Source organism: Biomphalaria glabrata, chromosome 4 (assembly GCF_947242115.1).
Source record: "Biomphalaria glabrata chromosome 4, xgBioGlab47.1, whole genome shotgun sequence".
Classification (NCBI taxonomy): domain Eukaryota; kingdom Metazoa; phylum Mollusca; class Gastropoda; family Planorbidae; genus Biomphalaria; species Biomphalaria glabrata.
In genome coordinates this window covers 55,300,675-55,313,363 of record NC_074714.1, presented here as the reverse complement: position 1 = coordinate 55,313,363, position 12,689 = coordinate 55,300,675, and the positions used below count along the sequence as shown (strand labels likewise).

General features: G+C 33.0%; 1 protein-coding gene across 7 annotated transcripts in view; it reads left to right on the top strand.

The window, feature by feature from the left end:
* LOC106072214 (uncharacterized) overlaps positions 1-11,459 on the top strand; it is a 35,813-nt gene extending 24,354 nt beyond the window's left edge. For all 7 annotated transcript variants that reach the window (XM_056025736.1, XM_056025734.1, XM_056025732.1 and 4 more), the window contains 4 exons: positions 827-911; positions 3,430-3,488; positions 4,920-5,018; positions 6,120-11,459. In XM_056025736.1, coding sequence (XP_055881711.1) covers positions 827-911; positions 3,430-3,488; positions 4,920-5,018; positions 6,120-6,206 — 330 coding nt within the window. In that variant the 3' untranslated portion in view covers positions 6,207-11,459. The remainder of the gene's footprint in view (positions 1-826; positions 912-3,429; positions 3,489-4,919; positions 5,019-6,119) is intronic.
* Positions 11,460-12,689: the final 1,230 nt, after the last annotated feature.

Below are 12,689 nucleotides of genomic sequence, written 5' to 3'. Positions count from 1 at the left end.
TGTTTCTAGAGATAATCTTTTCCCTTTGCAACACAAGAAGCTAATCCTTGATACACAGCTGCTGTCACAGGTTGGGCATCTGTAATCATTAGAGGCTGTTGCACTTTCACCCTTCTTTGTACCTCTGGTGCGTAAGTCATCTGCAATAAAGCTACCCTTCTTTTATGGTTGCTTTCCATGTGGATCTGGGGGGCGCGGTGGCTGAGTTGTTAAGCACTCGCCTTCCAAACCTGGGGTCCTGGGTTCAAATCTCTGTGAAGACTGGGATTTTAAATTTCTGGATTTTTAAAGCGCCCCCGAGTCCACCTAACTCTAAGACTAAGACTTGAGAAAAGGAGTCCAGTATAATCAGGTCGCCTGCTGTGCAGCGCCCCGGAAGTAAAGCTAATGGGTACCTGACTTTAGTTGGTGAAAGTAAAGGCGGTTGGTCGTGCTGGCCACATAACACCCTGCTTGTTAACCGTTGGCCATAGAAACAGAGGACCTTAACATCATCTGCCCCATAGATCGCAAGGTCTGAAAGGGAAACTTTACTTTTACTTTTTTCCATATGGATCTATCCAGTGCCTCTTTTCCCAACTGTTAGTATCGATTTTGAAGAGCTTCGTGTCATGTTTGCGGACATTAATATACCTTAAAAGTGGATGACCAGTGGCTCTCCTGTCTTCTATTAGATCACCATGCAAAATGAAATAAACAACACAATGTTTGTAGCAATGCATTTAAAACAGGAAATTGTTCTTGCCAACTCGTTTAGCTTTAAGAACTCATTGAATTTTATTTATAAGAAAATGTTAACATGTTTGTTAAATGTTGTTTTCTTCAGGTGCCTAAAAAAGATCATGAGATTGTTGTGATAGCTGAGAGACCAGATTCAGACTTTTATACTTTATTGTTCTTAGTTTTGAGAGGTAAACAATGTAGCTCTTGACTTAATTGTTCTTAGTTTTGAGAGGTAAACAATGTAGCTCTGACTTTATTGTTCTTAGTTTTGTGAGGTAAACAATGTAGCTCTGACTTTATTGTTCTTAGTTTTGAGAGGTAAACAATGTAGCTCTGACTTTATTGTTCTTAGTTTTGAGAGGTAAACAATGTAGCTCTTGACTTTATTGTTCTTAGTTTTGAGAGGTAAACAATGTAGCTCTGACTTTATTGTTCTTAGTTTTGTGAGGTAAACAATGTAGCTCTGACTTTATTGTTCTTAGTTTTGTGAGGTAAACAATGTATTTCTTGACTTTATTGTTCTTAGTTTTGAGAGGTAAACAATGTAGCTCTGACTTTATTGATCTTAGTTTTGAGAGGTAAACAATGTAGCTCTTGACTTTATTGTTCTTAGTTTTGAGAGGTAAACAATGTAGCTCTGACTTTATTGTTCTTAGTTTTGAGAGGTAAACAATGTAGCTCTGACTTTATTGTTCTTAGTTTTGTGAGGTAAACAATGTAGCTCTTGACTTTATTGTTCTTAGTTTTGAGAGGTAAACAATGTAGCTCTTGACTTTATTGTTCTTAGTTTTGAGAGGTAATGTAGCTCTTGACTTTATTGTTCTTAGTTTTGAGAGGTTATGTAGCTCTTGACTTTATTGTTCTTAGTTTTGAGAGGTAAACAATGTAGCTCTTGACTTTATTGTTCTTAGTTTTGAGAGGTAATGTAGCTCTTGACTTTATTGTTCTTAGTTTTGAGAGGTAATGTAGCTCTTGACTTTATTGTTCTTAGTTTTGAGAGGTAATGTAGCTCTTGACTTTATTGTTCTTAGTTTTGAGAGGTAATGTAGCTCTTGACTTTATTGTTCTTAGTTTTGAGAGGTAATGTAGCTCTTTACTTTATTGTTCTTAGTTTTGAGAGGTAAACAATGTAGCTCTTGACTTTATTGTTCTTAGTTTTGAGAGGTAAACAATGTAGCTCTTGACTTTATTGTTCTTAGTTTTGAGAGGTAAACAATGTAGCTCTTGACTTTATTGTTCTTAGTTTTGAGAGGTAATGTAGCTCTTGACTTTATTGTTCTTAGTTTTGAGAGGTAAATAATGTAACTCTTGACTTTATTGTTCTTAGTTTGGAGAGGTAAACAATGTAGCTCTGACTTTATTGTTCTTAGTTTTGAGAGGTAAACAATGTAGCTCTGACTTTATTGTTCTTAGTTTTGAGAGGTAAACAATGTAGCTCTTGACTTTATTGTTCTTAGTTTTGAGAGGTAAACAATGTAGCTCTGACTTTATTGATCTTAGTTTTGAGAGGTAAACAATGTAGCTCTTGACTTTATTGTTCTTAGTTTTGAGAGGTAAACAATGTAGCTCTGACTTTATTGTTCTTAGTTTTGAGAGGTAAACAATGTAGCTCTGACTTTATTGTTCTTAGTTTTGTGAGGTAAACAATGTAGCTCTTGACTTTATTGTTCTTAGTTTTGAGAGGTAAACAATGTAGCTCTTGACTTTATTGTTCTTAGTTTTGAGAGGTAAACAATGTAGCTCTTGACTTTATTGTTCTTAGTTTTGAGAGGTAAACAATGTAGCTCTTGACTTTATTGTTCTTAGTTTTGAGAGGTAAACAATGTAGCTCTTGACTTTATTGTTCTTAGTTTTGAGAGGTAAACAATGTAGCTCTTGACTTTATTGTTCTTAGTTTTGAGAGGTAATGTAGCTCTTGACTTTATTGTTCTTAGTTTTGAGAGGTAAACAATGTAGCTCTTGACTTTATTGTTCTTAGTTTTGAGAGGTAATGTAGCTCTTGACTTTATTGTTCTTAGTTTTGAGAGGTAAATAATGTAACTCTTGACTTTATTGTTCTTAGTTTGGAGAGGTAAACAATGTAGCTCTTGACTTTATTGTTCTTAGTTTTGAGAGGTAAACAATGTAGCTCTGACTTTATTGTTCTTAGTTTTGAGAGGTAAACAAATTAGCTCTGACTTTATTGTTCTTAGTTTTGAGAGGTAAACAAATTAGCTCTGACTTTATTGTTCTTAGTTTTGAGAGGTAAACAATGTAGCTCTGACTTTATTGTTCTTAGTTTGGAGAGGTAAACAAATGTAGCTCTTGACTTTATTGTTCTTAGTTTTGAGAGGTAAACAATGTAGCTCTTGACTTTATTGTTCTTAGTTTTGAGAGGTAAACAATGTAGCTCTGACTTTATTGTTCTTAGTTTTGAGAGGTAAACAATGTAGCTCTCACTTTATTGTTCTTAGTTTTGAGAGGTAAACAAATTAGCTCTGACTTTATTGTTCTTAGTTTTGAGAGGTAAACAAATGTAGCTCTGACTTTATTGTTCTTAGTTTTGAGAGGTAAACAAATTAGCTCTGACTTTATTGTTCTTAGTTTGGAGAGGTAAACAAATTAGCTCTGACTTAAGAACTGATTTTAATCTGTACATAATGACCTACTGCTTATTTACTGTTTATTCAGATGGTCATTATGTGTTCCATTTTCGTTTATTGACAGGTTTGATTGATGATGTACATAAAATGTGTTTCTCTATGGGAATAGCCTTGCCTGCCTTAGTAAGTAAAACACCAAATTAACCATTTAGTTTGACAATGTGAGACAAATTACTTTGAGAATAATTCAAAGAAAGTTTTGAATTTATTAATAAAGCCTTTGGCTAAAGTCAAACCCAAATTGAAGCTTTTGACTTTTTAAAATAAATTTGTATTAAAATAATTGAAACAATGGCCATAGTAAGATTATTAAAGAGCAATATTTGTAGACAGAACAACAGAGTTAAAACAGTTTTGGTCTTATTCTAGACTTATCATAATGATTGACAAGCTGAAAAGGGAGGCTACTTAGAGATTTCCTCAAAGAAAATGTTAATCACTATGACCGTTTTCTGTTTATGTCCCTTAAAGACAAAACTAACTCCCCAATTAGCTAGTGTTGATCCAGTAAGAACAATTATATTTTTAAATAACAATATTGAATTTCCATAAAATGGATTTGTTAAACCAAACTAGTAGCATTCATTAAATGTACAGACTGAATTGAAGGAACCAAGGAACCATGGGAGTATGCTTACATCTCCCTTGAGTCTTTTTCATGAGTCTGGTGTATTCTCAATATTTCTAGACACAAAATCTCATGTAACAAGCAAATTTTCTTTTTTCTTATTAGCTCCCCTTGAAAATGTTTGCCAGTAACATCAATGGCAATTTTTATTTGTATACAAAGTTCATTGTTCTGACCACCCAGCTAGTGTCAACTCAGCTTGTGAGGCACAATGACCTACTTATTTATAATTTACCATGACCAAATTACAATTATAATTTTATATTTTCAGTATTTTTTTTATATTATTAGTTTTATTTAAAATTATTTCATACTTCTTTGTTTTGGTATAACTAAAAGAATACTGTATTCAAATATTAAAGAAAAAAAAAAGTAAAGTTCCTCTTTCATACTTAGGGCTACATTGAACTAAGGATTTGTTTCTTGACAGTACTATTACTTATGTATCTTATCTTATGTAATACAGACGTTACTTCAAAAAAAATGATGATTACGTAATATGTGTCATGCATTTAGTCTTGCATATTAACCAATGACTTAAATTCTGCCAAGTCACTGGTTTTCCTGGCTAGCTCAGGCAACCCATTCCATGCTCTAATACTGTTATAAGGCTATATATTTTAATTACAGTTAATTTAGCAGATAGTTATAATCTTGTTTAAATAAAGCTAAAACTCATCTTGACTCACAAGAACCAAAAAGTGAATTGAATTCAGCTGTTTTCGTCCTGAGATTTTGTTGAATCTTTCCTTTTTATTTTATGGCTTGATGCTAGATTTTTTTTAACTGACTCACAATCTAAACCTTCTATTAAAAAGCTTCCGACATAAAGTCTTCTCTAACACACTAAAATATTGATTCAAGTATGTCAACCAGCTTAAAAAATCTGCACCAGCTTTGAATGTTTACATTTTTGTTTTCACTAGAATGTGGCAGAAGGAAAGCTACCTGCTTATGCTCGTGTTATAACTAGAGGCTACATCACAGATGTCAGAGCTGATATAAGTTCCTTGGAATTATTCTTGGTATATATTATTTAGTATTACTTATTTAGACCTGATTTGGCCGTATAGTAAAATAAGATATCAAGCTAGAGATGGATATGATACCTACATTTCTAGTAAATAGCTATATACCGGTAATGAACATTTTGCAAAACTTATAAATAGCATACGTATTTAATATTTTTATTTTACTTTTTTTTTCACCTTATTATCACTCTTTAATGAATTAAGGTTGATCAGTGTTTATTAACAAATATTACAAACTAATCTGTGTAGCTTATTTGTCAATGTAGATTGTAGAATATATACATGTATATTGTACTAATGAAATATAGTAGCAAAAGGTCACTCGTGCACGTGTTTTATAATCCACCCTGCTAATTGAGATTTATCTCCAAGTAAGCAAATTCAGTACTCTTGTAGAGGTGTGGCTTGAAGTCCAGCCCACTAATTAAGATTCATTTCCAAGTAAACAAGCTCAGTTCTCTCATAAGGTGTAATCTCTAGACTAGTCTAGACAGTGTCAAAATGTTGATATTACATCCATGGGAGCTACTCACAGCTAGTCAGACTTCTGGTAAGCATGACATAGTTAAAAAATATAACATGTTAACTACAACTAACCCACTCAAAGGTCAAGACAAACAATAAAACAAATGTGTCACCCATTGCTGCTATGTATGTACTGTGCATCTATAATGTAAAGTTTCATTTCTATTTATATTAACATGCCTTGTCTTTGTAATAAAGGATGTATGGTGCATATTTATATATTTTTTAGCAATTTATTTAAAAAAAAAATAAACGTTTATATATTCTATAGCAGACAATATTGTAACCGTGTCCACTTTATACATATTAATAGAAATGTAGGTATTACGGTGTACTTCTATCCAGCCAACTATCGTGCAGTGATATTCGTATGGGTTTGAATATGGCCGGATAGTGTAAAATGGTGGAGCCACTATCCGGTGCAACCCCAATTGCTGCAGAAATGGCAAACTTTAAACAAATAAATAATACAGTGTAGTACAGTTTTGCAAAATGTTCCATTATACAGTGCATATTTAAAATAGAATGTCTATCATTTAAATCTACATGTTTATCTTTTTCTCATTTCAGTCGACCAATGTGAATATCGACCCATATAACACTATAGAAATTGTCAGAAACTCAATAAATCAGAGATTGAAAAAGTCAGAAAGTTAATCGGATAACTTGGATACAGTCCTTGAGTACATTGACATTTATGGATTGCGACTTTGCTGCCTCACAACAAATGTAAATTCAAATCTATGAAAGTATGAGAGGTACCTGAGAGGGAAGTCAACCCTCCGGCTATGGCAGTGCACTAGCTATTGTCAAGCTTAAGATTAAAAACTTCTTGCCTGATCACTGCGGTAATTCTGTTTTAAAAAAAAAAGCAACAGGAAAAAATAAATAATAAAGAGTTATATTTATCGTAATATATAATTATATTTATCACAACGCATCTTAAATAGAAGATGGAAATCCTATTTATTGTTCAATGTACATAACTTTTGATTAGTTCATTTGCTGAACTGTTTGTGTCTCCTTGCTCTTCCCATGTACTCATCAGTTGTCTGAGAGGGACGTAAACCCTCCAGCTATGTCAGTGCGCTAGCTATTGTCCAGCTTAAGATTAATAACTTCTTGTCAGGTCACTGCTAGTAATTCTGTTTTTAAAAAAAGAGCAACAAAAAACCAAGAGGAAACTGAAATAATAGTTATATTGATCATAATATATCATTATATTTATCATAATATATAATTATATTGATCATAATATATAATTATATTTATCGTAATATATAATTATATTGATCATAATATATCATTATATTTATCATAACGCATCTTAAATAGACGATGGAAATCCTATTTATTGTTCAATGTACATAACTTTTGATTAGTTCATTAGCTGAACTGTTTGTGTCTCCTTGCTCTTCCCATGTACTCATCAGTTGTGAGGAGATGTACAAGTGCTATGAGGGCCTCAGTCCCTAGATAAGCTCTTATCTCAACATTGAGAACAATGTGATAGTTAAGAGCTAAAAGAAATCTGTGATAATTGTGTTTTTTTTTTATTGACTTTGATCCAGCGTATTAATTTGTATAGTTACAAATGAATTGAAACTGAACATTTGTACTGAGAATTGCTCTCCCTTAAACTTACCTGGCACACTTCTCTTTTGAACATCCTGGCTAGTGTTCTACTTCTGACTAGAACTCATTCATAAACTTGCCAGGCAGCAGGCTTGATTCAGTAATAGAATACAATGGGGATTACAGAATAGAATACTATGGGGATTACAGAATAGAATACTATGGGGATTACAGAATAGAATACTATGGGGATTACAGAATAGAATACTATGGGGATTACAGAATAGAATACTATGGGGATTACAGAATAGAATACTATGGGGATTACAGAATAGAATACTATGGGGATTACAGAATAGAATACAATGGGGTTTACAGAATAGAATACAATGGGGATTACAGAACAGTACTGAAGTGGGAAGGCTAAATTTTACCTTTAAGCAAAAATAATTTTGGAAAAAAATTAAGCGTTGCATATGTTTTTTAATGTTGATTTTGAAACAAAACATGAAGGGGACATTTTTATTATGAACCAAATACTTTTTTTTTAAAATTCAAAATTATTCGAAGGAACAAGTGATAAAACACATTTTTTTTTTACAATGCATCTGTCCAAATTACACATTTTTAATAGGTGTGCAAAAACCTTCTGGGAAAACCATGGTAGCCATGGTTCTTGAAAACGATTTTCCTAGAAATTTGACAGTTTGGAAAAGAATTATTAGCTTGTTGGCCTCACTGGGAAATTCCTAGTTTGACCATTATTATTTTTCAAAGTAAAAAAAACGAAATTTAATTTGTCTAGAAAACTAAAAAATATTTATCTTGAACAGACTATAGTCTTTGGGTAGGCCCTAATCATTAAAGAGTTTAATAATGTTCAGGAACATTTTGTCTTTGAAGTCTAGATCTAAAGGCCAATAATTAGAATATTATAAAGTCTAGTAGATTTATGCATTCGCTTAACCAGGATTTTCTCTCGAGGGGGATGGATGGATTAAAAATTTTCCTTTTTTTTAAAAAAAATCTAGCACTCGTTAGCTACAGAGAACAAAATAATAATTCTATAAGATGTATTCAGGCAGTATTGTCCTTTTTTAATAATAATTGTTTTTATTTGTTTTAGTATCCATTTTAAAATGTGTTCAACATATTGCATAACTTACAAAAACATTTTCTTGTAACTTCAGTCTTTAATTGGGCTTATAAATCTTTCCATTTTTTTTAATCCACTGCCTCAAAATTGTCTGCTGTGGTGTCTGTTTAACCATGACATTGACTTATAGAAGTTGTTCTCTTCAACTGCAGTTTCTGTGTCGACTTAAAGGCAGCATTTATTTATTCTTTGTCCTTGTGATTTGCACTTATTCATATTTTTTCTCTTTTTATCTTTTGCGCAAACTTTTTTCTTAAGTATTATTTGTGGTATATTATAATATTTGTTATATATCTATATGTGTGTGTATAAATAAGCATGAACGCATGACTTTTAAGCGTACGTTTCTATTGTCAACATTCCAAACATTTTCAATAATTTTTCTATTTTATGTGCCTCTTTATTACAGTAGTGAACTAGAAGTATATTTTTCTATAACACAGTTTGCTTTCATTGTCTTGAGTGTGGCATGATTTTCTCTTTTCTACATGTTGTGTTTTAATATACTGATTTTGTGGTTGCAATTTCTAAGTTCCTAAGTCTGAAATAATGCTATGTAAATGTAAAAGATAGTGTTATTTTAAATTTAGTACTGGCTGTACATCAATGGTGTCACTAACAGTGTTGGTCAAATTACTACTTATTTAGTAATATTCAAATAAGCTTGTAGTATGGGGTGGGTACTATTGGAAAACCAAATTATGTAAGAAATAGAACTATATTACTATGTTTTGTACATTTAAAAAGAAAATCCTGATAGTTTGTTTTTTTGCACGAATAAGAAAATATTAGTATTTATTTTAAAAGTGGCACCAATGATTGAATTCTTGAGGACCTTATTTTGTTTGAAATTTTTTGCAATGGGTTTAAGAGACTCTATCTTATACGAGGGAAGTAATTGATTATTGACGATATATTTATTCAGCATTGTAAGATTCATATCAATAGAATTTAGAATGAATTCCATAAAATGTCTTCCACATATATATAAATATATATTAAACGAATTACCTCTTTGTTCATCTTCATCTATCTTTATTGTTTCTACTGTTATGGTCACACAATTATTGTCTCTATTCATCAATGAACTAATGTTTAAGTTCATACACTACATGAGAGTAGAATTGATATTTAAAAAAAAAATGTGCAGCTGCACTTTGAGTCTCCAATTTGTATTCTGACTTGTCTACTTATTTAAAAACTACAAACTCAAATTTTATTTATTAAGATTTTCAGATACACCACACCGGTACAGTCATGAGGGCACTGTGGTACTAAGATCCTAACTAACAAAAAAGAAATCCATGAATAGAATGTAAGCCCTAACTTTCAATCATTTGAAAGCATCAACTCAATTAACCTTAACCTTAAAACTATAAATAATTGTCCATGAACCCAAACACATGAACTTAATCAACTTATTGAACTTATTTTTATACATTATTGAACTGATCTAGATAATAAATATCTTAACTCTTTCTCTCTGTAATTATTTACCACATTCTGGTGGAATCAACGCTGGTATCGTCAGTTAGGAGAGAAAGAGTTAAAACCTGTTTGAATAGAAAGTTGAAGTGATGGGTATTGTGCTGGCCACATGGTTTTATAATGAACCACAGTTGGAGAACTAGAATTAAAGGTAACTTAAAGCCTGCAATATTGTACATTCCATTAGGTTTCATAAAAGATGGCATGCTCAAAGATTTAAAAATAAATTCAACAACATATTTTCTACTCCCAAAAGTAGTTATTTTGCTTTTGTTTCAAGATGGCTGCCTTGCCATATGGACATGGTATTGTCACGCTGGTCCTGAGTGCAAACCTGCTGCCCTCTAGGAAGTTTGGGCTCGGACAGAAGGAAATGAAGCCCTAAAAAGCATGTCAGTAACTTGATAAGGACAAAATTGTAGAGTTTCAAATGGACTATGGTGTACTGTTATATTTCTGATACTGCTCATGTTAACCAAACTAAACTAGTAAACAATTATTGACAATTACTAGTACGCAAATCTTGTATCTCTACAGTAGTCCCTTGTCACAAACAAATCTTATGCTCTGAGATTTGAAGGCAACTTACAGCACGAGATTTTGTCCATTTATTTCTTGTTTTGTTTTGTTTCTTGATTTGTTATAACGTTTATTGTTGATGGAAGTATGGAATGATTGGGGGATTTCTAATTTTTTCTTAGTTGGTATTTTATTGTGAGCTTACAAAAACATGAACCAGAGGTGTATTGTTGTATGACTGGATGTGAAAACTAAACAAGTTTTTTTTAAATAATCCTATTTTTGTTAAAATATCAAGACATTTTTAGCTATTATTGTATGTACAAATTATTAAGGCTGAGGTTTCTATTTGCCTTCGAGTCTGTAGATTAGTGATGGATACAGTATTTCCCATAACTATGCAGCCCCAGCTGCGACCTACATACTTTGCCACATGCAGTGCAGTGCCAGTGGTTGCTTTAGATTTTCTTTTCGCCATCTATGTCTGTTCTCGGCAGTGGAATTTTCTTTTGGCCTCAAATGTGTATCCCACGGCCTTTCACTGCTATAAATATAATAATTCCAAATTCTAGTGTCACTAGACTGTCCCATGATAAAACTGCTGATATTTTGAATGATTTTATTTCTCTTGCAGTATGCACATGGGCTGAGAGAATGTCCAAGTAAAAAGTAGAACAGGAAGAAAATAAAACATTAAACTTTCTGTAATTAACAAGAAAGACACACACAAAATTATATGAAAAATATAATAAGAAAAGTTCATTTTTTAATGATAAGTAATTCTAGGTTGCATTGAAATTGTTTTTCTAGTAAAGAATTTTGCAAGAAATAAACTACAGTCATTTCTTGTATCTATGTCCTGTACAAGTTTAGCTTTTGCAATTATTGTGTTTTATTGAATGTAGAGCTCAAATAGTTTGGTTTTTTTACTGCTGATAGGCTTGGTTTGTAGTGTGTCTATGTCAGTGCAACTCTAATGAGCTAGTCCATGGAAATCTTATGTAGTCATATTCCAATGGGCTTTGATAAGGTGTGCATCTGTATAGACTTATATCTGTTGGTGTTTAGTGCAGGCCTGCTGTTATATTTTTTAAAATGCGTCAAACTGCTTTTTATAATATGCATGCATAACTAAAATTTCAAATAATACATTTAAGTGTTTTTGGGTTGAATACTATTGTGTTACTTCTTTTCTTCTGTGCCAATTTCGCTATAAATGTACAGGCTTATGTGGCTTATTACGTCTCGAGAGTCAAACGATCTTTCCCTTTGCAACTTCTTGTGTGAATAATGAGGCCAATCCTTGATGCACAGCTGCAGTCACAGGTTGGGCATGTGTAGGCCTAATCACCAGGCGCCGTTGCATTTTCACCCTTCTTTCTACTACTGTTGTGTATGGCATCTGCAATCCGTGACCCTTCCTTTATGCTCTCTCTCCATGCAGATCTATCCAGTGTCACTTTTCCCCAGCTGCTAGTGTCGATTTTGAAGAGCTTCATGTCGCGTTGGCATACATCCGTAAAAGTGGGCGACCAGCGGCTCTCCTGCCTTCTGTTAGATCGCCATACAGAATGTCTGGTGGAAGTCGACCTTCTGGCATTCTGTGAACGTGGTCAAGCCAGCTAAGGCATCTGCTACTGATAACACAGCGGATGTCCTGGCACCCTGCTCTTCGTAGCACTACCTCATTGCCATTTATTTTAAAGATCCGCCATAGGCATCGGAGGTAAAAGATATTTAGCACCATGATATCCAACGATGTTTTACTGGAAAAAGACACTCACAACAGGAGAGCCAAGGCAATGGGCAGCATGTCACGGTTGCAGAAAAGAGTGTGAGACAATACATTGCTGACTAACAATACTAAAGCCTTATAGTCTACCGGGCCTGTGTGATGAGCACTTTGCTATACGGAAGTGAAACATGGTCAACCTTCTCATGGCAGGAAAATAGCTAAATCTCTCCCTATATATATTCACTTGGATTGGACACAATTACTATCGTTTGCTCAAACACTGTTCTATTATGGGCCAATGCAGCTAGCAGTGCCAACAAAGTCACAGATACATTAAAGATTTCTAGTATTGCGGTTTGGGGAGATAGGCCTACAATTTTATTTGGGCTCAATTAGGAATAATTTTTATTGTGCCATTAAATTTCTGACGCTGACCTCGAATAGTTTAGTCATTAAAAGGTCACTGTGTTTGTTATTAAACGTCTTAATATAACGTGAAATAATGAAACAAAAAGGATCTCGATTCACAGAAACACAAATAGCTTAGTTGTGTAATAATAATAATAAATTCCATCAGCACTGTCCTATAGACCTATGATATATTTATAAGCATAAGGCTCATGCCCATGCAAGAAAGCGACACGGAGAGGATTCACCTGGGCGTATC